Source organism: Lepidochelys olivacea (assembly GCF_965140295.1).
Source record: "Lepidochelys olivacea isolate rLepOli2 genome assembly, chromosome: 8".
Classification (NCBI taxonomy): domain Eukaryota; kingdom Metazoa; phylum Chordata; order Testudines; family Cheloniidae; genus Lepidochelys; species Lepidochelys olivacea.
The window spans coordinates 98,912,909-98,938,267 of NC_140418.1; the positions used below are offsets into that span (position 1 = coordinate 98,912,909).

Genomic DNA, 25,359 nt, shown 5'->3' on the forward strand with positions numbered 1-25,359 from the left:
ATAGCACGAATTTTTATATACCTCTATCAGATCACCTCTTGTCTCTCTCAATTTCTCTGTCCACCCACTTCTGATAGTTATATTAAATGTCACTCCTATTGCAGATCCTTGGTGGCCCCCTGAATTGCACACACTCGTTGCATCCTGACAATTAGCCACTTAGGCCAGCACTTTGATTTCTCTCTCTTAGACAGTTTTTGATCTATGGCGGAACTTTAACTCTTACATGTGAGTACTTAATTTCCATTATAGCCTCCTATAATTTGACTTAATTTAAGACTTTTTGCAAGTCCAAATAAATTGGCCCTTTCTCATCCACCAACATGCTGATTCGCTGAAAGAATTATAATACACTGGAGCAGCAGAATATTCCTTTACAGAAGCCTTCCTGCTGTACCTTGTTTGTCTGTGTTTTATAACTTGGTGTCTCATTATTGTTATGATATAATGGAAATTGTATATGTAGACAACATGCCTGCTTTAGCAGAGATTAGCCAAAGAGTTGCATCTGACATCCATCAAACCTAAACCATTTCTTTCTATTAACGTCAGTGTTTTTTATAATAGGGGTGAATTTTGTCGCCTGATTGTTGTTGTGTATATATATTTGATCCCTATATATTTGCAATCTTGTCTTTTTTTTTAGTTTGACTCCAAAAATAAGATTATTTGCTCTATATTTCATGCTGTAGTATGGACGTTGTTTTCTCCATTATATTTCAATAGAAACTGTTACTTCTTAAGGCTCTTCTTCTTTATCTTTGTCTTTTAAAAAGAATTCCATATTGTATTATTAGCCTTTCTTGTAATACAATATTTATAAGAGTCTCTATATGATGATTGGTACTATATATTGTACTATGTGAAGCATACTTTAGTTTTGTTGTAATTTGGTGTGCAGAGAGTGGAGGAGTGATGAAGTCTCTGTGTGTATGAGCCAACTGTTGTTCTAACCCATCTGCTGTTGTGACTTAGGCAGCAGCAAAAGATAGGAAATTAAACCTTTGATTCCTTCTGCTTACTGCTCAGAATCCCAAATCCATACCTGACACCTTTTCAGAAAGAAATCCCATCCTGCTGTTGCTGAAAGAAAGAGTCCTTACTTTAGAAAGGGTTATGTTTGTAATGGTTCTAAGTCAAGTGGAAAGCTATTTTAGCATCATCTGCCAGTGCAGCCCAGGATTGGTTAAATTGCCCACAATCTGCCCTCGGTGGGACTTGCTGTATTGGGCCTGATTTTCAGAAGTTTTGAGCACCAGCAACGCTCTTCGAAGTCATGGGAGCTGTAACTGTTCAGCATTTTTGAAAACCAGGCGTGTAGTTTTCTTGCCTTGTAACATCACCGTGGGCTGTGAGAGTGTGGGTAAGTAGATTATACTCCTCTAAGTTAAGACTGATTCTCTGTCTTTTTAAGTGACATTGCTTGCTTGCAGTACTATTGGGCTGGGACCTGCAGAACACCCAAGATTCCAGAAGAAGCCTGTAAACTATTGGCCAGGTTTCATGCTTTCCCTATTCAGTTCTTTTCTGCTCTGTCAGAGCCACATCTTTTGAAAGATCTGGAAAGAACATGGGCAATTCTCAGAGTAGTAAAAATTATCTTGAAATGAAGGTCAAAAGCAATCTGTTGAAGAGCTTTTCAGATTTCACAGCCTTGACTGTAAAAATGAATTTTTTAGACAGTAGAGTTGATTTGGGCTCCGGGGTTATCCACAGTACTTCACTAGCATAGAAGTATTGTAATATTTTAGGAACATTGACTGTAAGAATAGTAACAAAGTTTTTAAAACATTTTTTTTCAGAGAGTACTGAAGGGATTTTTTAAGGGATCCAAATATATCTTGATAGAAAAAAAGATCTCTCAGCCTTATTTGACAATCTACTGACTAAAAAGGTTATATTTCTCATTCTCCACAAAAATGTTTTTCTAACCATATAATCTAGGGCTGTGATCTCATCATCTGAAGTGCTGATTTCTTTGTATGTAGTTGGTATATCTTGTATGTAGATGGAAAACCTGAATGCTGCATGAAGTGGTATTGTTGATCCACTAGTCCACAATCTTCCTTCTGATCGAGTATTTTGGTATTGCCCCAGCGTGATGCTCAAGAGTACTATCCAGCTGGAGAGATACCTTCTTTTTTGTGAGACATAAAACTGGCTACTTGCACATTTGTAGTCTTTAAAACAGTTCAATCCTGTTGGCCGTCAAGGGTAAGCAACTATTTAATTTTTTTCATTAATGTAACTTGTGTCAGACACCTGGAGCTTGGGATAGGTATTTCCTTTTTATTTTTTGTGTAAATCCAAACAAATAAAAATCTGGTGGCTCATTGTGCAAAAGATGTATCCTTACCAGATTGCAACATGAGTATTTGTTATTTTTTATCTTTGCTTGTATTGCACAACATATTGATCAAACAGACAAGAGAGAGATAAAATTAACATGGCACACATTAAATGGATTAAAAACTGGCTAACTAATAGGTCTCAAAATGTAATTATAAATGGGAAATAGTCGTAAAATGGGTGCTTCCAGTGCTGTCCCACAGGGGCTGGTTCTTCGCCCTACACTATTTAACATTTTTTATCAATGACCTGGAAGAAAACCTAAAGTCATCACTGATGCAGTTTGCAGATGACACAAAAATGGAGGAAATAATTAAGAGGACAGGTACCTGATTCAGAGCTATCTGGATCTGTTGGTAAACTGGGTAAACAACATAAAAATATAAGAATGGCCATACTGAGTCAGACCAATGGTCCATCTAGCCCAGTATCCTGTCTTCTAACAGTGGCCAATGCCAGATGCATCAAAGGGAATGAACAGAACAGGACGATTACTGAATGATCCATCTCCGTCATCCAGTCCCAGCATCTGGAAGTCGGAGGCTTAGGGACACCCTGAGCATGCGGTTGCATCCCTGACCATCTTGGCTAATAGCCATTGATGGATCTATACTCCATGAACTTGTCTAATACTTTTTTGAATCCAGTTACAGTTTTTGCCGTCATAACATCCTCTGGTAATGAGTTCCGCACATTGACCGTGCGTTGTATGAAGAAATACTTAATTTTGTTTGTTTTAAACCTACTGCCGATTAATTTAATTGGGTGACCCCTGGTTCTTGTGTTATGTTAAGATATAAATAACACTTCTTTATTCACTTTCTCCACACCATTCATGATTTTATAAACCTCTATCATATTGCCTCTGTCATCTCTTTTCCCAGATGAATATTCCCAGTCTTTTGAATCTCTCCTCATATGGAAGCTGTTCCATACCGTTAATCATTTTTGCTGCCCTTTTTTAGTACCTTTTCTAATTCTAATGTATCTTTTTTTGAGATGGGGAGACCAGAACTGCATATAGTATTCAAGGTGGGCATACCATGGATTTATATAGAGGTGTTATGCCATTTACTGTCTTATTATCTATCCCTTTCCTAATGGTTCCTAACATTCTGTTTAACTTTTTTGACTGCTGCTGCACATGTAATGGATATTTTCAAAGAAATATTCACTATGACTCCAAGATCAATTTCTTGAGTGGTAATAACTAATTTAGACTCCATCATTTTGTATGTAAAGTTGGGATTATGTTTTCCAATATGCATTACTTTGCATTTCTCAACACTGAATTTCATCTGCCATTTTGTTGCCCAGTTACCCAGTTTTGAGAGACCCCTTTGTAGCTCTTCACAGTCAGCTTTGAATTTAACTATTGAGTAATTTTGTATCATCTGCAAACTTTGCCACCTCATTGTTTACCCCCTTTTCCAGATCACTTATGAGCACTATTCCCAATGCAAATCCCTGGAGAACACCACTATTTACCTCTCTCCATTCTGAAAACTGACCCATTTATTCCTACCCTTTGTTTCTTGTCTTTGAATCAGTTACTGATCCATGAGAGGACCTTCCCTCTTATCCCATGACTGCTTACTTTATTTTACAGCCTTTGATAAGGGACCTTGTCAAAGATGTTCTGAGAGTCCAAGTACACTATATCCTCTGGATCACCCATGTCCTCATGTCTGTTGACCCCCTCAAAGATTTTGAATAGATTGGTGAGGCATAATTTCTCTTTACAAAGCCGTGTTGACTTTTCACCAACAAATCATGTTCATCTATGTGTCTGATAATTCTGTTCTTTTCTGTAGTTTCAGCCAGTTTGCCTGGTACTGAAGTTACACTTACCAGCCTGTAATTGCCAGGATCGCTTCTAGAGCCTTTTTAAGAAATTGGCATCGCATTAGCTATCCTCCAGTCATCTGGTACAGAAGCTGATTAAGTGTTAGGTTACATACCACAGCTAGTAGTTCTGAAATTTCATATTTGAGTTCCTTCAGAACTCTTGGGTGAATACCGTCTGGTCCCGGTGACTCATTACTGTTTAATTTATCAGTTTGTTCCAAAAACTCCTCTAGTGACACCTCAATCTGGGACAGTTTCTCAGATCTGTCACCTAAAAAGAATGGCTGAGGTATGGGAATCTCCCTCACATCCTCTGCAGTGAAGAATTATGCAAAGAACTCATTTAGCTTCTCTTTGTCTTCCTTGAGTGCTCCTTTAGCACCTTGGTCATCCGGGGCCCCCTAGATTGTTTGGTAGGCTTCCTGCTTCTGAAGTATTTAAATTTTTTTTTGCCGTTAGTTATTGAGTCTTTGGCTAATTGCTCTTCAAATTCTTTTTTGGCCTGCCTAATTATACTTTTACACTTAACTTGTCAAGAGTTTATGCTGCTTTCTGTTTTTCTTAGTATGATTTGACTTCCAAATTTTAAAGGATGCTTTTTTGCCTCTAAATACTTCTTTTATTCTGTTGTTTAGCCATGGTGGCATTTTTTTGTCCTCTTACTATTCTTTTTAATTTGGAGTATACATTTAATTTGAGTCTCTATTATGGTATTTTTTTAAACATATCCATGCAGCTTGCAGGCATTTCACTCTTGTGGCTGTTCCTTTTAATTTCTGACTAGCTTCCTCATTTTTGTGTAGTTCCCCCTTTCTGAAGTTAAATGCTACTGTGATGGGCTTCTTTGATATTTTCCCACCCACAAGGATGTTAAATTAAATTATGTTGTGGTTGCTTTTTCCAAGCAGTTCAGTTATATTGAGATCTTGGACCAGATCCTGTTGCCCATTTATGAATAAATCAAGAATTACCTCTTCCCTGGTGGGTTCCAGGACTAGCTGCTCCCAGAAGCAGTCATTAATAGTGTCTAGAAACTTTATTTCTGCATCCCGTCCTGAGGTGACATGCACCCAGTCAATGTGGGGATAGTTGAAATCCCCCATTATTATTGAGTTTTTTATTTTTAAAGCCTCTCTAATTTCCATGAGCATTTTACAATCATGGTCACCATCCTGGTCAGGTGGTCAACAGTGTATTTGTCCTGCTATACTCTTATTATTCAAGCATGGAATTTCTAGTGATAGAGATTCTGTGGTTCAGTTTGATTCCTTTAAGATTTTTACTATATTTGACTCTATGCTTTCTTTCACATATATTGCCACTCCCCCAGAGGACTGGCCTGTCTCCGAAGATCTGTGAGAGTGAGGGATCATCCATCAGGATAGATTGTAGATCCTTGATGATGCGTTGGAGAGATTTTAGTTGGGGGCTGAAGATGATGGCTAGTGGCATTCTGTTACTTTCTTTGTTGGGCCTGTCCTGTAGTAGGTGACTTCTGGGTGCTCTTCTGGCTCTGTCAATCTGTTTCTTCACTTCAGCAGATGGGTATTGTAGTTACCTAGCCTTGCAAAAAAGCCCATTGCCAACTCTATCCACATATCTATTCAGAGAACAGCCATTTTTTCATGTTCTCTCTCTCTCTCTGTGTGTGTGTGTATCTCTTCCTACTGTATTTTCCACTACATGCATCCGAAGAAGTGGGTTTTAGCCCACCAAAGCTTATGCTCCAATAAATTTGTTAGTTTCTAAGGTGCCACAAGTACTCCTCATTCTTCATCACTGAAAATTTTTATATTAAGCTTGGATGTTTTTCTAAGAGATCTGCTCTAGGAATTATTTGGGGACATTCTATGGCCTGTGTTATACAGGAAGTTGGATTAGATTATCATAATAATCCATTTAGGCCTTAGAATCTATGAATCTACTAAATGTTTTCCTTGTGGCTTCAAGTGGATGTTATTCTTCATTCCTGTCCTCAAGTGTGGTACCATTCTTTTGCACTGTTAAACAGTGTTTGTCTTTCATTTGCAGATGAAGCAATTCTTTATAAAGAGATTTGGTATCTTTCAGGATGAAAAGTGGTATATAAATGCACCTCATCATCATCATCATACTCTACTAATAAACATCTTGAATGTGTTAAGCCACCTCTTAAATTCTAAGTTACCTCTGAAACCTTTAGAGAATTCCAAATTTTATAATTTATAACTTGGAATTTTTGTAGGAGAGATGACATATAGGTTATCAGAGAGATCTGATTTGAATTGTTTGGCATCCACCACCATAGTATGTGAGCACCTTGCTGAAATTACTTAAACAACAAAAAGTGTAAATACAACTGATTAAGCTCTGACAGTGCTTAAAGCTTAAGTAATGGCTCGTAGTGCTCTGAGAAGTAAGAACCAGAGGTTATAAATTGTCTTCTGGTCCTTACCTCTGTGTTTGGCACTGGTATGACTACTGTTAGAATTCTGTGTCTAGTTCTGGTGTCCACAATTCAAGAAATGCATTGATAAATTGCAGAGGGTTCAGAGAAAAGCCACAAAAATGACTGAAGTATTGGAAAACATGCTTTTATAGTGGAAAAACTCAAGGAGCTCAATCTATTTAGCTTGTCAAAGAGAAAATTAAGTGGTGACTTGATCACAGTCTATAAGTACCTACATGGGGAATAGATATTTGATAATAGAAGGCTCTTCAATCTATCAGATAAAGATATAAAAAGATCAAATGGCTAGAAGTTGAAGCTAGACAAATTCAGACTTGAAATAAGGTGCAAATGTTTAATAGTGAGGGTGATTAGCTATTGGAACAGTTTACCAAGGGTGAGGCTAGATTTTCAATCTCTGGAAATTCTTTAATCAAAATCACGTGTTTTTCTAAAAGTTGTGCTTTTTGGTCAAACAGAAATTAATTTAAAGAAGTCCTATGACCTGTGTTATGCAGGAGGTCAGACTAGATAATCACAGTGGTCCCTTTGGACCTTACAATCTGTGTATCCATGGAGTATGTTTAGGCCAGACTCCTTTAGGGAAATTGAACCTGGTTAGTGTTCCTATTCTGTCAGCCTTTGGCGTCTCTGTCCTTTTGGATTCATTCTAGTCCAACACTTCTGATGGTGCATTAGATGTTGGAATTAGCAATCCTTAGCTTTTAACATTTTTTTTCTTTCTCCGTCATGTATGTAATACAAACACACACAAAGCTTCCTGTGTGTCCTCATTCTACCCAGGGATAAATGCATAGTTTCACTGGAAATGGGTTTGAGCTTTGCCCAGTTTCTGCCTTAATCTGTCATCAAAGTGGAATCAACTCTAACATCTGTCATCTGGATATCAAAGAGGGCTTAAATTCTGCTCATGAGATGAAGATGATGTGTATTAGAATATCTGTTTGTACTCCAAGAAGACTTTTTAAACTGGTTTTAAAGTCTCTAAGGCTACCTTAGATAGATGGATCAGGTTGTTCATTTGAAAGGCTTAAAGAGTTGAAAACATGTCCTTTTGTTCAGTTAAAATCAGTTCTCGCTGCACAAAGCCTTTGGGCTGGAGGAAGAAGAAAGATCTTGATTCAGGAAACCTTCTACCAGCTTGAAAGAACACTTGTGCATTTACCAGATGCTACTGAGTAAGCATTTATGCTTCAATAATTATCCTGAACAGGTAGGTGTAAGATGCAGAAAGCAAAATTTCAAGTCACCAGTGCTACCAATTCTCACAATTTTATCACTGCTCTTGTGATGCTTGGTATTTTTCTTAAAGCTCCAGCACCTGGATTCCCGTTGTTAGATTAGAATTTCAGTTAATTTATTTTTAGATGGAAAGTTGTGGTTAGAGCTTCAAGAGATGGTCTCTAAACGCTTCAACACCTGGAGACAAATGAAAAGTTCCCTATCTTATTTTAAAAAATCCTAATGCAATCTCATTATATTTTGGAACTTGAAACATGATTTATGAATGCATAGGATTGCCAATACAGTGCTAGAATTTCACCCTTTCCTTAATGCTTTGAGTGCTATATGTCAGAGGAAAATCAGTTTTTATTAGTGTTCTTTGAAGTCTTGTACTATGACCTGTAAAGCATTTGACTTAGTCCTTCATGACATTCTGATTTAGGAAAAAGCAACACTGTACAAAATCAATGTAGCCCACATTAAATGGATTAAAAGTTGGTTAACTGATAAAGTTCAGAAAGAAATTGTAAATTAAGAATAATTTTATGGGAGTGTTTCTAGTGGGATCCCACATTGATCTGTTCTTGGCCAAATGCTATTCAATATATTTTTCAGTGATCTGGAAGAAACTATAAAGTAATTGCTGGACAAATTTGCAGATGACACAAAAATTGGTGGAATTGTAAATAACAGTGGGAATGGGTCAGTTATACAGATCAACCTGGATCACTTGGTAGGGTGGGCAAATTTGAACAATGTTTTTTCAATATAGCCAATTCCAAGGTCATACATGTAGGAACAAAAATATAGGTCACGCTTACAAGAAGGGAGAGAGTACCCTGTATTGCAATGACACTGAAAAGAATTTAAGGGTTATGGCAGATAACCAACTGAACATGAGCTATCCGCGTGATGCTGTAGCTAAGAAGGTGACTATGGTCCTTGGATGCATAAGCAGGGGAATATCAAGTCAATATATGGCATTAGCGAGACGATTACTGGAATATTATGTCCAGTTGTGGTGTCCATGCTTCAATTTTTCAACATCCTTTTTGGAAAGTGTTCAGAAAAGAGGTACAGGAAAAGATGCTTTATAGTGAGATACTTAAGAAACTTGATCTATTTAGTTTATCCAAGAGAAGATTAAAAGGTGACTTGATCGCATTCTACATGTTCCTACATGGGGAAGAAACTTCTAACAGTAGACAGCTCTTTAAACTAGCAGAAAAAGGAATAAGGAGATCTAATGGCTGGAAGCTGAAGCTAGACAAATTTAGACTAGAAATAAGGTGGACATTTTTAACAGTGAGGGGGAGTAATTAACCATTAGAACAATTTACTGAAGGATGTGGTGGTTTCTTCATCACTTAGTCTTTTAATTAAGACTGGTTGTTTTCTTAAAGATATGTTATAGCTCAAACAGAAATTATGGGCTTGCTGCTGAAATTACTTGGTTAGGTTCCATGGCTTGTGTTATGCAGGAGGTAAGATTCGATTATCATATTGGTCCCTTTGGGCCTTAAAATCTATTTATCAGTATAAATCTAAAGCAGTGTTTAACCTTTTTTCATTTGAGGACCCCTAAAAAATTCAAATTTGAAAATCTCAGATATAGTCTTTGGACCCCCTGGGGTCTGTGGACCACAGATTGAAAACTACTGATCTAAAGGCTTGAAAAAATCCTCTTGCCCACTCACTGATGGCTAGTGGGAAGCTCTCCCTGATGACTGTGGAAACCTAAAGTACGGATTTCTGCAGTTTAAGTTTTGATTTTAAAACTGTTGAGTTTCTTGTCCTTATGGTTGTAAAGTTAATTTTCCAAGTGTGAACTGATGCAGTGCTCTGAGCCTTCAGACAGAGCTGGTGCTTCTCCTGATGCTCATACCTTTCCCAAGTAGCACCAGAAAAATGAAATGAACAGAACTGATTAGTTTCACAGCTGCTATATAGAACACTGAGATAGATTTATATTAATTTCGTGCTCCTGAACTAGCTGAGCTTGTTAACCAGTATCCTCCATATGGTTCTCACTTGTTGGTAGGACCGCCCCATCCTTGTGTATATACTTCTGGCTAGTAGGTTTAATCCTCTGACTGGTTAGATGCTTGGCAAATTTTTAAGCCTTTTTCTAAATATAAGGGAAAATTGATATCTCAGATACATCTGTGTTGTAATTTATGGCAAATGCTGACTTTGTTATGCCCACGGTAGTTCTAGATTGGCTGGTCTAGAGACTGAAATAATCTGTTTGGCCACAAAAGAGAGGGTGAAATAGGATTTCAAGCTACTTTATTCTGCCCGGGTAAGGTGTCTGAATTGAGACGCATAAGGGGAATCACCTCTTGAGGTGATTTGGTGGCTCAGTCTCCGTGTCCATTTGGTCTTCTGGCTCTCTGAGATTGTCAAGAAGAATGCTAATTGTGATTTTTTTTTTTTTGAGCTGTGGGTACTTATCTAGTAGAAACTTCATTAGGCTGGATTGCAGTCCACTCTTTCAGCATCCTTAAGATCTGTTTCTTTTGTTTGTTTGTTTCTACCTAAACCATCAGTGACAGGGGTTCCCTCATTCCTTCTATATGAGTGCAAAATAAATGAACTTTTCTCAAGTGCCACAAGAATGTAAGTGTTCTTGAGACTTTGATGGTCAAGACTAGGTGTACTGGGCGTCTGCACAAGAAGTCTGTTAATGGAAGCCCTAGTGTGTCACTGATAAAGGGTCCATCACTGAGGCCCTCTTGGAATATTAACATAATGAAAGCTTTATCCCTTCTCATCTTCCTCAATACCTGGTATAGGAATGAGAGTAGCAGAAAACTTATTGTCCAGATAAAGTCCCCGGTGGAACTATTTACAATCGAGGCATGTGATTTGTCAAAAGCCCATTAACTTTCAATGAGACTTGTGCTCCTTAGTCACCTTAGGCTATGTCTACACTACGCAGCTTTTAGCGACACAGCTATGCTACTACAGAGGTACCGCTAAAAGGCACGCAGTGTAGCTACTGTTTATCGGCAGGAGAGAGCTCTCCTGCCAACAGAAAACTTCCATCCCCACCGAGCGGCGTTAGCATTGTTGGCAGGACAAAGCACTGTTCACCAGTGCCTGTTGTTGACAACACTTCTGTCTTCCGGGGATGTGTGGGCTTTTTTAACACCTCTGAACAACAAAAGTTTTGTCTTTCACTTGCCAGTGCAGACGAAGGGTTAGGGCCAGATTTTTAAAGGCATTTAGTCTCCTAAAAATGCAGATAGACACTTACTGGAATTTTCAAAAGCATCTAACTCCCATTGAAATCAATCTTTAAAAATCAGGTCTTTAAGACATTTTTGGAAATCCCAGCCCTAGTGTATTAAAAAAACTCAAAAGTGCATTGTAAAAAATATCAAAGCAACATATATTTTCCTAGAAAATATGCTTTAAAAAAATCAAAACCAGTCATCTCCTGATCATCATTTGCTATCATTTAAATAATCTTTCTACTGTCGCTTTTTACTGTTATCCTAACAATAAACCTTATTGTGGCCTGCAAGTTTTTTGGGCCCATGATTTTACAGGTGCAATCAACTGTAGTTACAAAAGATAGTTTAGCCATCTAACTGCCTGATATCTGGTTGCAAATGACAATTATACCCACAAATAAGGTATTTCAAATTTAGACATCTGTCGTTTGTGTGCATAAGTTTGTGTGCCTGTCTTGTTTACTAAAATTTGGCCCTAATTGTTTAATCTTAAAACTGTACATATTTTGGAACATTCAGTTGGATGGAATCTCATATTTAACAGTTTCATGGGGTTGTTTCTTTGGAACTAAAAGTGTTTCTCAAGAGCCTTTTTTTATCAGCTCCCAGTGAAAAGAGGAGAGCAAAGCCATCCGCTTACCACAAAGCAGTGCCACCACAAAGGAAAGATTAAGGGTTTAGAGAGAGGTCAATGTGGGTTTTTCTCTAACTAAACACTTTCCTAAAGTTTCCTTGTGGAAAAAATAATGAAGTCATCTAAGAGTTTTTAAAGAATTTTTATTTCTTTTTCACCGTCTGCATTCGCTTGTCTTCCCAGCATGGATGTTTAATCTTTCTAGGCTTTGTGAATTGGCCCAAATGAATAAGTGGTGAGTTGTCTCTCTAGGAGCTAGAGGCTTATTCTAAGGCCCTAATCACTGAGTAAACACATCTTTGCCCTCCCTCTCTTACAACTGCTATATAATAGTGAGATTCTAGCACAGTAACCTGGATATTGCAGGGATCGATGCTTTGAAATGCAGAACGGCTGATCCTCAAAAACAGACAGTGCCTGATCTTCCCCTGTTTCTTTCTTCTTTTTAAATTAAATATCACCACAGAGATGCTGTTTTATTGCTTGATATTGTGCATTAGTGCCCTGGATTTTCAAGTTTAGTTTCTGTCAACACTGTTGGCTGCACTTATATGGAACTGTGCATGTTAGGCTTATTAATGGCCTTTCCTGGCACATGTGTATTTGGTTATGAAGAACATTTAAATTAAATCAGACAAACATTATTGTATATTACTAATCCCTTTCTCAAAGTCTAATGTTCAAATGTACTCTTCTTTTTGTTTAAACAGACATTGCTAAGCTTTACCCATAGCCAGTATTCCCGGTTATAAATATACTGATTTTTCTAAAAATGAATTGTCCCAAAATTGCACCCCATATCTTAATATATTAATGCAAGGTACCAGATCAATATCCTACTGTAGATGTTACTTCTTATGGATAGATTTCAATTACCTTTATAAAAATTATATGCAAAACCACTCACCCATTTGCCATACTTGTCACTTGCCTTCTCAGCATGGATGTTGAAGCCGTATTTTAAAACAATGTTCCTAACAGTAATTTTTGTGGTTATTTTCTGTTGCTTTTTAAAAACTGTTTTTGATTTATTCAGATACCAGATATCAGAGCATGGTCCTTTCCCCTAATGATCTTTTTCTCTATATTATTCCCATCCCACCTTCTTCCCCTACGAACACGCAGATACACCAGTCACTTTCCTTCCCAACATGTGGTCTGCCATTACATCTCCATATTATGGGGAGGATGCACAGCTGCATTGTTGGCTACCTTCATTGCAGGTTTAGGTATTGGTTTCAGATGAACGATGCAGAGGTGATCCTCTCCCTTGCAAGTACATAATCTCTAAAATAGTCTTCAGCAAAATGGGAAATCATAATTGTTTCCAAACTTGGCTCTCTTATGGCACCAGCCTGGCTAACAGCAATTCACTATCGTTTTGTTAAGCTGAACATTTACAATTTACTTTGTTGTGACAAAAGGCATGTTTTGATAAGAGAACTGTATTCAATATTGTCTTTACTGTGTAGCAAGCCAAAAATAGTGATCTCATTGTCAGAACTAAATGTGAAATGGATGCTCCTTGGTATGCCTTTTTCTGGAGACTGTCAAATGTTTACTGCAGGTACTTTTATTTAAATAAACTTTTTATTTTTTGTGTTAAAATACATATCTTTAATATTAATCTACTTTAAGGATATCCCAGATCACTTTTTGGTAATAAGAAAAATTCACTTTTGGCCCTTTACTTGGTTTTTGAAATAGAATGTTGACTATTCAGATTAAAAATATTTGAGTGGATTTTGGGGGACGGAGGGTAGTTTGACTTTAAATTGCAAGAATTTGATTTTTCTCTTTCCATGTTACTAAATTGTATGAAACACTGTCAGAACATTAAAGAAACAGCATTTGTTTATGTTGAGAGTCAATCTCGCACTGTAGACAGTCTTGTGCGCACTAACACACAAACCTACAGTAGCAGTTTTAAGTTACTAAACAGACTTCTTAGACAGGTGTTTTCACTGATCAGTATTTTCTCCTGTCTTTGCAGAGAAAGCTTCTTGCAATCTACCTCCACCATGATGAAAGCGTACTAACCAATGTGTTCTGCTCACAAATGCTTTGTGCCGAATCTATTGTTTCATATTTGAGTCAGAACTTCATAACCTGGGCATGGGATATGACAAAAGAAGCAAACCGAGCAAGGTAATACAGTTTGAGTTGTGAGCTGAGCTGCTTTTGTTTCAAGAAAGCTTGCCATGTCTGTGTAACAAATGTTGTGTTGCTTGGTGTCTATTTAAATAAAAAAATCCATTCTGTGTTCTCTAGTCTAAGTCAGCCTACCTCCAGTGAAGTTAATGGAGCTTTGCCAGTTTACACCAACTGAGAATCTGAGTCTCTTTGTTCTCATTATAAGATCACTCACTGTTGTTGTTATAGAGTTTGGGAAATTGTTTACTGTTTCTTTCATTGCAGATTTAATTTATTTTCTTGCATCTTCCTTTGCAAGCACTAGAGTACTATAAACATATTTTTAAGTTTTGTTTTGAACTGCCACAATGAGTGAGCAACACCAATTGATTGACAGTGAGAGGTGATTATATTAATTAACTACCTGGGGGCCCTGTCAGAATTATTTATTGCAACTGGAAAAATTATCTTAAATACAAGATATTTTTAAAATTAATTATAAAACAAATTATAAAGGGAACAATTCATATGACTGGTGTGAACGAAACAATTCTCCTGTCAAAAATATTTTTTGATAGCGATCAAAAATCACAATGCAAATATAACATTTATTAATAAGTTAAATGGTGTCTTACAAAAATAATAATTTTAAGGAAGTGAATTGTAGACCATGTCAGCTAGGTAGGTAATAGCTTTAATTCTACCACAAACTGATTGATGTATTTGACTTATACCACAGATTCTCTTGCACACAGTCAGCAATCCATTCATTTCTTAATATAAAAACAATTCCGTCTTGTAGATGTTGGGATATGTTTATTTGGTCTGTTGATCATGATGTCTGTAAAAATGATGAAGGTTTTAAAGTCAGGCCTGTTTGTGTTTCTAATATGGACTTCATTTCATCATGTTTGAAGTGCACATATGACTGTCACTTGCCATGATGCTATTTTGGCTGTGTTAATGCAAAAATAATGCGCTGTTTTGTGAACAAAAGAGGTTAAATTCATTCACTTAAGGGCAACTTCATTGTTGTTACCTAATTCAAATGATTATTGAACAATTAGAAATTATCCAGATTTGTGTTCCTGTTGCCCTGTGGCTCAGTAGTAATTGGATTTCTGAATATAGACTTTATCCATTCTTATTCCTCAAACTTGTACACTGCATTAGTTTTTCGTTAGATAAAGGGTGTCAGAGTAAAACAGAGCAATATCCTTGTGAAGTAATTTACTCTTTTAAAAAACCAGACCATTGTGATCTGTTTCACAGGGTATCTTAACTTAACCTTGAATATCTTCAGTGTTGCAAAAGCCTCCCATCCTTTTAATTCCTTTTATTTGTTTTAATGACATCATTGTATTAATCACACTTAGTTAAAGGTGCTGAAAAAAGTAATGCCAAACACAGATAAAAATGAAGCATCTAGGGTCTTTCATGAGGCCAAATACAGAGACTGGAGGCTTGGCTAAATCTTTTGGTATTGCCATTCATTGGCAGTAAGAAGCCTCCTCCTTTTCTTTTATCCCCCAACTTGATATAAAAGGAAACACTATTTCTAAACCATCTGTAGTGGCTAAGTTCAGTTGACTACCTGCTGTTATATTGTTCTGTTCTCCATTTAATTCACTAGTTTCTTTTATTTTACAATGACAAAAAATTGCAGTGTAGTTTCTTTTGAAAAACTGTGTTTGAGGGAGTTTTTTATGACTGACAATCAACAGCCATGTAATTGCTTTGTTGTGTTTTACTAAAGAAGTCTATTAAGTAGCACAACTTTGATACACTAGTAATAAGAGTTTGCAGGTTACAGAGACACCTGTGGTGACCAAAGCGACAGAAGCTGCTTGTTAGAAAGAGCCTGTACAGCTGTGTCCTATTAACTCCTTATGACACTTTTAAAACACAAAATAAAGGGCTTGTTTAAGGCTTTATAGCTATTCTCAGTGAATCTAGTCACTGATTGTGTAGTATGATAGGATTCTTAAGCCTTTGTTTTTTGCTTTCTGGTAACATCATACAACAAAGAAATGGTCATATTAACAGTGAGGTTAAAAATTAGTAAGGGGTAAATAAGACACGTTAGCACAACATAGCATGATTCATTGCTTATATATAATGTTACATCTTACTTTTTAGGTTATGAGCTTCTTGGCGCAGGAACTATGCCTCTTTCTCTGTTTGGAAAGTGCCCAGTACGCGGTGGGCATTGCCATAAATAAATAAATACTCAGTAGCATCATTGTTTAACCACTAACTTGGATAACCATAAATTATACACAAAATGTTTCTCAATGAAACAACAGTGGACGTTGATCTAATTTTGTTGTGCATCTCTACAATTATACTTAACTCTTCAAGCAGAAGGGAAAAAAGAATATGGACCTACTTGTCTTATGCCAGTTTAATTCAGGAGTAACTCCGCTGAGCTGCATGAGTATAAAACTAGTGTGACGCGTAGGAGAATCAGTCCCGTTTATTTTACACATCCTGATCGATGGACTGTAATTCTGTAGGAGATCTCAAACCAGGAGTACTATACCGCTTTCACTGTTGTACTGTGCGTAATTTGGCAAGGAGAGAGAGGCTGTCTGCTATGGATAATTTCTTTCCCCATCTAGACCGAAAATGATGTAGCCTCTCTCTGAGATACTCTGATTTTCTGTTCTCTGCTGTTTTCACGCTGTTTAAAAGTTGGAATCACTGGCAGTGACTGGTAATCCTATGCAGAGTCCCAGTGCAGTAAATAGGGATCTTGCATGGGCATAAAGGCGTGTGCTAGCAGGTTCCATTGCAGGATGAGGGCCTACAACATAATCCAGTCACAATACAGCCAGTTGCCTGTTTTATGAGGACTGAGCATGTTATGTTGTTAATGGTCACAGCTATTGGTAGCATACAGAGCTCTCAACATATTGTATTTAGCTCTATCAATGGAATAACTTCATGATATAGTGACTTCTGATGCTCAAGAAAACAGGAGTGTGGGTCTGTGTGTGTGTGAGAGAATCAAAATTGTTCTCAGCTAATAGGAAAAAAGTTATATTGCCACAATCTTTCCTTAGCAAGAATGACATTTTCAATTAAAAACATTTTTTAAAGTGTTGTAATAACCATATATAGTTAGAGCACTACCAAATTCTTGGTCCATTTGGGTCAATTTCATGGTCATAGGATTTTTAAAATCGTAAGTTTCATGATTTCAGCTATTTAAATCTGAAATTTCAGGGTGTTGTAATTGTAGGGGTCCTGACCCGAAAAGGAGTTGGGGGCGGGGGGGCGCAAGGTTATTGTAGGTGGGGATTACGGCACTGCTTCTCTTATTTCTGTGCTGTGCTGGCATCAGCACTGCCTTCAGAGCTGGGCGGCAGGAGGGCAGCAGGAGAGCAGCAGCTGCTGGCCAGGAGCTCTGCTCTGAAGGCAGAGCTGCCACCATTAGCAGCGCAGAAGCGAGGGTGACATCGTATGGCATTGCCACCCTTACTTCTGCACTGCTGCTGGCAGGGTGCTGCCTTCAGAGTTGGGTGCCCGGCCAACAGCCGCCACTCTCGGCTGCCCAGCTCTGACATCAGCACAGAAGTAAGGGTGGCAATACTGTGACCCCGTCCCCCTCCCTGCAAAATAACCTTGTGACTTCCCTGCAACTTCCTTTTGGGTCAGGACCCCCAATTTGAGAAACGCTGGTCTTCCCTGTGAAATCTGTATAGTATAGGGTGTAAGCACAGAAGACGAGATTTCACAGTGGGAGACCAGATTTCACAGTCCGTGACATGTTTTTCATAGCCGTGATTTTGGTAGGGTCCTACCTATAGTTATTTTTTTAAATGAACTCTAATCAGAAGTCGTCGTATGGGTGTCTATTCATCATCAGAAAAATGTTTCAGTAATGGTTTAGATTTAAAATATTGTTTAAAAGGTGTCCATTTTGAGCCCTATGAAACAGAAACAGCTTCGAAATGTTGAGATTTTTCACCATTTTCTAACAACATTTTTCAGTCAGTTGTGATATGCTTGGAGCCAAGCTTGCATTGCCATAATCCAACAGTGCTCAACTTCTTGCAGGATTCGACCCTCGTGGCCCCATCAACTCAGCAACCACTGAAGTATGTCAGTGGGAGTTTTATAAATGACTTCAGCAGGAACAAAAGCAGGAACTGAGTTTGTAAGCCCAAGTGTTTGGTGTTCGCTGTTGCACTCAATGACACAAGAAATCATGCCAGTTAATTAGCACTACGACTATGAGATGTATTTTTTTATATCTAAAAAGTTTTCAAGCTACACCTACATGTGGACTGTTATACTGTCAAATAGGAGGACAGTTCTAGTTAATACAGTAAACTAGATGTTCCATTTCGACTTTCAGGGCTCCTTGTCTCTGATACAAGTTTTACAGGGTAATGAGCAATCACTTTAAGTAAATGCTGCAAGTTCTGATTGTTTTTGTTGTTTTATTTGCCTGAGATTGGCTAAAAAGTTTCTTATAAATTGTAAAATCATTGGCATAAAAGAATCAGAATTAAAAGTATAAAATAATTGAAGTAATAAAATAGGTAACTTAATTTAGGAGAAAAACCTAGTATTTTTACTTTATTGTACAAGAATCCTCCAGATTTCTTATTCCCTGTATTTTAAAGTTAATTTTTTGGTAACTTTCTTACTTGTGAGTTAGAGTTTAGGGGTCAGCTGTTAAGTCATTTTAGTTGATTTTTGGTACTAATGATAGTAAACAAACAAACAAATACTATTTATTTGACATGTCAGTGGGGCAATAATCTTAACCCTAGAATGAAAACATATTGCTGTTGGTGAATTGACAAATTAAAACAAAAAGGTAGATTGACTGTATATGCTAAGTTATCAAAAACACTGTATATGTGCTTTGTGGACCAGTTAATGCTGCTATTATAACATTAGCTTTTCCATTCCCTGAATTCTATGTTTAAATATGCAACTACTCGTTAGGATTGGGATCGCTGAGTACAGTTTATGTATAAATGCCAAGAGAGACAACTGAGTCAAAGTGGGTGAGGTAATATCTTTTATTGGACCAACTTCTGTTGGTAAAAGAGACAAGCTTGTGAGCTACGCTGAGCTGAGTTATGACCTGAAGAAGAGCTCAGTGTAGCTTATCTCTTTTACCAACGAGGTTGGTCCAATAGAAGATATTACCTCACTCATCTTGTCTCTCTAATATCCTGGGACCAACATGGCAACAACAACAGAATATACAATGGAACTTAGCAAGATAATACCTAAGAGTAATACTAGATCCTGGCAGCAGTTGGGATGAGGAACCTACAGTCATCCTCTACTATCATTGGCTTCCCTCCCCTTTCAGTGTTTACCTATACTATTCAAGGCCAAGCAAGTTCACTTAATCCCATGGGCTAACAAGATGAACCAATCATGTGTCATGCCCTGGAGCAGGTGATCTATAGTCATGTCACTTGTTTACTGCAGCAAAATCCAGCTACTATCAGAAACTGCTAGGAAGCTCAGACTGAGCCCAGAAGAAAAACTAAAGAAAGACAGAGATGTGAAACTATCTTGCTGTCCTTGGAATTAGATGGCTTGGGGGGGAGAGGCTACCAGGAGGGTGTGATTCAATAGGACGTTCAGAGGAGAGGATGAATCCTTCCTCCATCATGGCATAGGGCTAAGGAGACTAGATGTCTGTCAATGCACTGTATTCCAGATACAAGTCTGGGCACCCAGCTGCAGTGGAATATATGTCAATTAGAGGAGTAACCTTTATTTGATATTATCTGAACTTGGGCATTTTTCAACCATTCTCAATGTTTTCATTAAAGATGTTTTTTCAAGTGTGTTTTTCATACATTGCTGTACGTGCTCGTGCATTATTGCAGAAAGAGTGGTAGTAACCCTTGTATTTAGTTTGTTTAATGCTCTCCATTATAAAGATCACCTTTATTTTTCTTTTCCTTTCTTTCTTTTTGCGAAGCCCTAACACCTCCATTGTTTGCAGGAGGTCTTTGAAATTCAGCAGAGACAAAGCCCCAGGGCTAGCGACATGACTTGCACTTGCCCTATTAAATTCCATTCAGGTTTGGCTGTTATAAGCTGTTAAAAATTACCATTTCCCTTTGTCACTTCTGTTCCTTATGGCAAATCAATAACTGACTATTAATATCCTGAAGAACTGGGACCATGCCACTGCCAAAACAGTAGCAACATGTACTGCACTGGGAACACCTGTCAGTGTAGCTGGGCAGTGATGGCGAGAGAAAGCTCTGACCACACCACAGGGACCCAGTGCATGGCCACAGCAGCCCACCCCCCACTCTGGTGGCACCACATGGAACAGGAACCAAATGTGTGGGGGAAAGAGACAGGCAGGCCAGAATACTCCCAATGACTCTCCTAGATCCAGCATATGGCATCACCAGACCATACACTGCCCTTCTGGAATAACTGCCTTCTCCAGCTGATATTGTTATTCCTGTAGATAAAATAGTATAAGTCCATGCTGCAGTACTGAAAGTTTAGGTTCAAACCCTGCGGATGATGATGTATGATGAGGGAGCTGTTAAAGTTGTACCTAATACATTTTGTTTTAACTTTTTCCTTTAAAAAAAACCCCCTAGGATATTGCATATAAAAATAAAAATCTAAGTTAAAGGTTTAGGTTGTAAAGTCAGGCACTCACAAATTAGGAAATGCCAGATATATAGTTGTCTTTGTAATCTTACTTGTTCCCCCATGTATGTATTCATTATGATGTGGTCTTTAATTACATGATTACAAAATACTTTATCTGTAGGACTTCTGCTTCTTGCATAGACACACGGGGACACAGTGAAGGTTGAATGGACAACCGTAAATCTCCCATTTCCCAGCTCTCAGATGCTTGACTTTGCAATCTGAATAACATTGTTTTTGTGTTTGTGTGTGTGTGTGTATAGTGCATGAGTGAACACAGTAATGTATATGTACATCTATATACACAATACATAAGCACATACACACACTATATAAAAAAAACTTCTTTGGGAGAATGTTAACTTGGGCATTTTTAGTTTAGTTTTAAGGTAGGGCCAAATAAAGGTTACTTTCACTAGTGTGTATGTATATATAATGCATGAGCAAACACAGAAAACAAGCAACTAGAGTGTCTGTTAGCTTCTTAGCTTTTGAACCCGAAGCCCTTGGGTGCAATATTTCAAGACACTGCCAACTTTTCTCAGTTGTGCTGACAGGTGCTTGTTAGTCTTAATGTTCAAATGATAGTTTTTCACTTTGCTGAATCTTAGGAAAGAGTTAATTGACTAAAGCACTTCTCAACAGCAGGTTGTCCTCACCTGCAATTTCCATCATCAAGGATTAGCCATATTCACAGTTGCTGACCCTTAATACTAACCTAATGAATGATGCATGCCTGGATGAAGACCAGTTGACCGTAATACTCTAGCTCTCCAGTCCAAATTTGATCCTCCAACACACATACTGCAGGTGTGGGGTCTATGTGTTCTGGACTCAATCATTGTTAATTTCTGACTGCTTCCCAGGGGGTGAATATAGATTCTGTATAGGTAGCTTGCAAACCAGATAGTCTTGTTCTTTGGGCATTAAGACTTTCAGTGCACACTCAAGCTTTTTATAAGGTTTTGTCAAACCTATCTATTCTTTTTGCAACATTTTGTTTAATAGCCTTTAAAAGCAATACAGTGCTAGTCACTAGAATCAACCAGGTCAAGAGTCTAATTAATGTTTTAAAAATAAAGGTTCCCAAACACCAGGCGAGTTTGTCATTTTCTCTATGGTTTGTTTTGAGGAGGAGGAGGAGGAAAGAAGGTGAGGAGGGAACCCTCCTGTTCCATGATTAAATCCCACCCGTTCATTTTCTCCTTTTCTACTTTGCTTTTGATTTTAGTGGCGGTCTTAACAGAATGTCAAGATCAATTTGCAGCATGGTTTAACTCAAGGTTTGCATTCTGCCAGCAGCAATTGTCCCTACAAACAATGCTGTGTGTTCTTGTAACTTCAGAAGCTTTTAGAAGGATCATGGCAAGGGCAGCATCTAATGACTTTATTAGTGTAGGGTTTCAAAATGGGCTCAGTAATTGTTCACATCTCTTTGTCATCTAGTCATAATTACTGCATAGCATTGTTCAGGGTTGTGCTTGTGAATAGTTTCCTAATAGCACTGAGACAAGAAAAAAGGAAAAGGATAAAAGGTGATTGTCTCTTTAGATTGAGAACAACCCAGCCTGTATATAGATGATGGTTAAACTGTTTATAATACTTCAGAGACTCATCAGGAAAGGTAAAATATCCTTATTTTAAAATGCATTTTCTTTGAGATGATTTCAAGTTTCTAGTTTAAAAATATTTGTTAAACAGACTCAGAAGCCTAAAAACCTAAAACTTACTTTGTTTTAGTCATGATTGCTAGGCTCCACATTATGTCGGGGCACATGAGCGAGGAAAATAAAAGTAAATTCTCTCCATTGATCTGATTAATATACGTGTTTTTTTCAGTTAGTAAGAGTGTATCCTCTGGGCACATTTCAAAAATTTTAAACTATATAAATTAACATGCAAATCTGACATATCAAGTATCAACACCTCAAAACCACACCAGTAAAAAATTAAATTCACATCCAGTTGCCTTTCAAACTCTTAAGGCAAAAGCCTCGGTGAATACACAGAACTTGACTGAAGGTAGACTAATTTGGGATCAGCTGGATCACTGAGGAAAGTGAGATCCAGAGCTGGGAATTTTGTGCTTACAGTCCCGGACATATATAAGGACTATCAGTCAGAACTGCCCTTCGCTATTGACTTGGAGCAAGGGAGAGTTGGTCTATTAGTTAAGCCAATACAAGATTTAAAACCACATAGGGCTTCATAGCACAAAACCAGCACCTTGAACTGAACCCACAAATGTATTGGAAACGTGTATAGTAATTGGAACTCAGCTGTAACGTGCTCCCTACAAAAAAAAAAAAACACTCTTAAGAAAACAGGTAGCAGCGTATACACTACAGTAGCTGAAATTGAAAGTGGTCTTCAGGCAGAGCCCCTTATACTGTAAATTGTAGTAATCCAGTCTGAAATGACAAAGTCATGTGGTGAAGTCCACATCTGGAAGGAAAGGTCACAGTACTTCGTTTATGATGTCTAAACTTAGATTGCGAGCTCTTTGCAGTAGGGACTTTGTCCTTTTCTCTTTTCTTTAAGTGCCTACCACTTTTTTAACTAATGTAAAGATAAGTTCTTCAGCACACGCAAATGCTATCGTGGCCATTGTTGCTACCTGAATATCCAAGCAGAACTGAGGATCCAGTCTGACTAACAATTTGAAAATAAATGGTGTTAACAAAAGACAGGCATATCCCTTTAGCTGAGGAAGCACATCTAATCATCTACTGTTCTGGCGGTTTCTCGTAGCCAACCAGCCACACATCTATCTTAACACCTGCATGCCTTAGCCAGCTATCTCTTGTCCAACCATATCTCAGCCAGATGTGGCCACTCAAATGAAGTGTAATGAAAAGGAGATGTAAAGATGTGGGTCATAAGCCTATCAGTGACATTGCAGCCTCTGCACTCTCAGTTCTCATAGCCTCTCACCTTTGTTGAAGAGGGACCGTGAAAGAACAGAACTCTGTGTTCCCCTGGCGAGAGAAGGGAGGCAGAAGAGCAAGTGCCACACACTAGCCTCTGGGATCTCTCAGAGAGAAAAAAGGGAAGTCAATCAAGCACAACTCCATTTAAACCTACAAAGCTGCCTCGGTAAAACCTTATGGTCAAATGGTATTGAAGCTCCTGAGGATGCTTGACCAGAATCCCTCACCAGAAGAAGTGAATCAACTAATAAAACCAGAGCAGTTTATATACTATGTAGTAAGACCTAAAACCCAACTAGAGGGCATGGACATGGATGGTACTGGGAGATAACGCAGGGGCACATCGGCCTACTCCTACAACTGCTATTGTTCTTCACAACATCCCTGATTGAATGGGGGCATTCCCATCTGTAAATGCAGAGTGCATATAGCATTCCTCCTGGGTTAGGGCTGATGCTGCTTTGGCATCCAAACTGCCCACCCCTTGTGGTGGTGGTGGTGTTTGTTGTTGTGGTTAGCTGCATTATGATTTTATTGTACTAGGTTTCTGGTGTGCTTTGGGCTCACGCATCCCCTGGAAGAAATTTTTCCCGCTGCTGACTGTCAAGTGCAGTGGAGCAGCTTTGCTTTCCTCTTGGAACCTAGTAGTCCAGACAGGGAGCAGGGTATGTTTTGATTATATTTTTATCAATTATTCTATCAGGTGTCCAGTGGTGGATGGTGGGATTGGTTTAGCAGTGACCAACTTTGAGTATGAACCCTGGCATGCAGATAAAGGGTATTGTCTTAATCATGCTGTACCCTGCATAATGAAGGGAGAGCTTCCGTGTCTCATGCAGACTGAGACCTCCCTCTCCTGTATCCTTTAACCTTGCATGAAGGAGGGGTGATTGAGATCTCTGCTTTGGAGCAGAATTCCTAAATGTTTTGCATGTGAAAACTAAGTGTAACCTGCTCTTTTCATGCTTTGGGCTTTCCTGGCCATTGCCACAAATTCCACTGGACCAGTCTCTGCTGGGTAGTTTGGGGACTCCCTTAGTTTGATGTTAGATGCAGCCTTTAGCTTTTTAACCACACGCTTGTGTCTGTTTCTCATTCCTCCCTAAGTCAATAACTACGGCCCTAGAAGGCATGGTACTTAAGTGGTTAAGTTGCTAACAGTGTACTATGAAGACCATACATAGCAAGCTTGTTTAATACACTATTGCATAGCCTCAGATTTAACATTTTTTTATTTAAATACCTAATACATATGAGATTTATGTTGACTTTGCAGAGTATAAAATTAATATAAAAAATAATTAGGAGTCTTGCATATATAATATTCACCGTAGTTTTCTTTGTGCTTTAGAAAGAGGCTACAACTTCTTTTCCAACATCACAGATGCTTCTAAAGTTTTACGGTTTCTTTAAGTAAGTTAGACCTGATGAGATGTATAAACATATAAATCTTGCTTTTTCAGAACAGCTTTAGTTGGGTTGAGGACTGAAGACCAATGGGACTTCTTCGTTTTCTCTGTTTCGATATCATTTTTAAAAAAATGAGAGAGATCAATAACGTCACCTTTCAGACATAAGGGATATGTTAGAAAAACATATGCAAAAGTACAATAGGGCCTCTGAAAAACACAGATATTAAGTGATGCTGAATAGTCCTATAGGTGTTTTGAGCATTGGTACTCAATATCTTATTGGAAACATTTGTGTTCAGAAAATTCTCTCTGTTCTTTTAAAGCTTGGTAACAGTTTTAAATAATTTGACTGAAAATTCTGGAATTCTATAAAATTTCTTCTGTTAGTATAAGGCAAGTTTTATGTAATAAAATACTTAGACTTTGAAGGAATAGAAGCAGAAATCTGGAGATGTAGCTGGAGAAATTGTTTTTATTAAAT

General features: G+C 38.0%; 1 protein-coding gene across 1 annotated transcript in view; it reads left to right on the forward strand.

Moving 5' to 3' along the window:
- The window catches only part of FAF1 (Fas associated factor 1), a 305,800-nt gene that overhangs the window by 218,391 nt on the left and 62,050 nt on the right, over positions 1–25,359 (forward strand). The window contains exon 13 of the mRNA XM_084638066.1: positions 13,737–13,891. Coding sequence (XP_084494192.1) covers positions 13,737–13,891 — 155 coding nt within the window. The remainder of the gene's footprint in view (positions 1–13,736; positions 13,892–25,359) is intronic.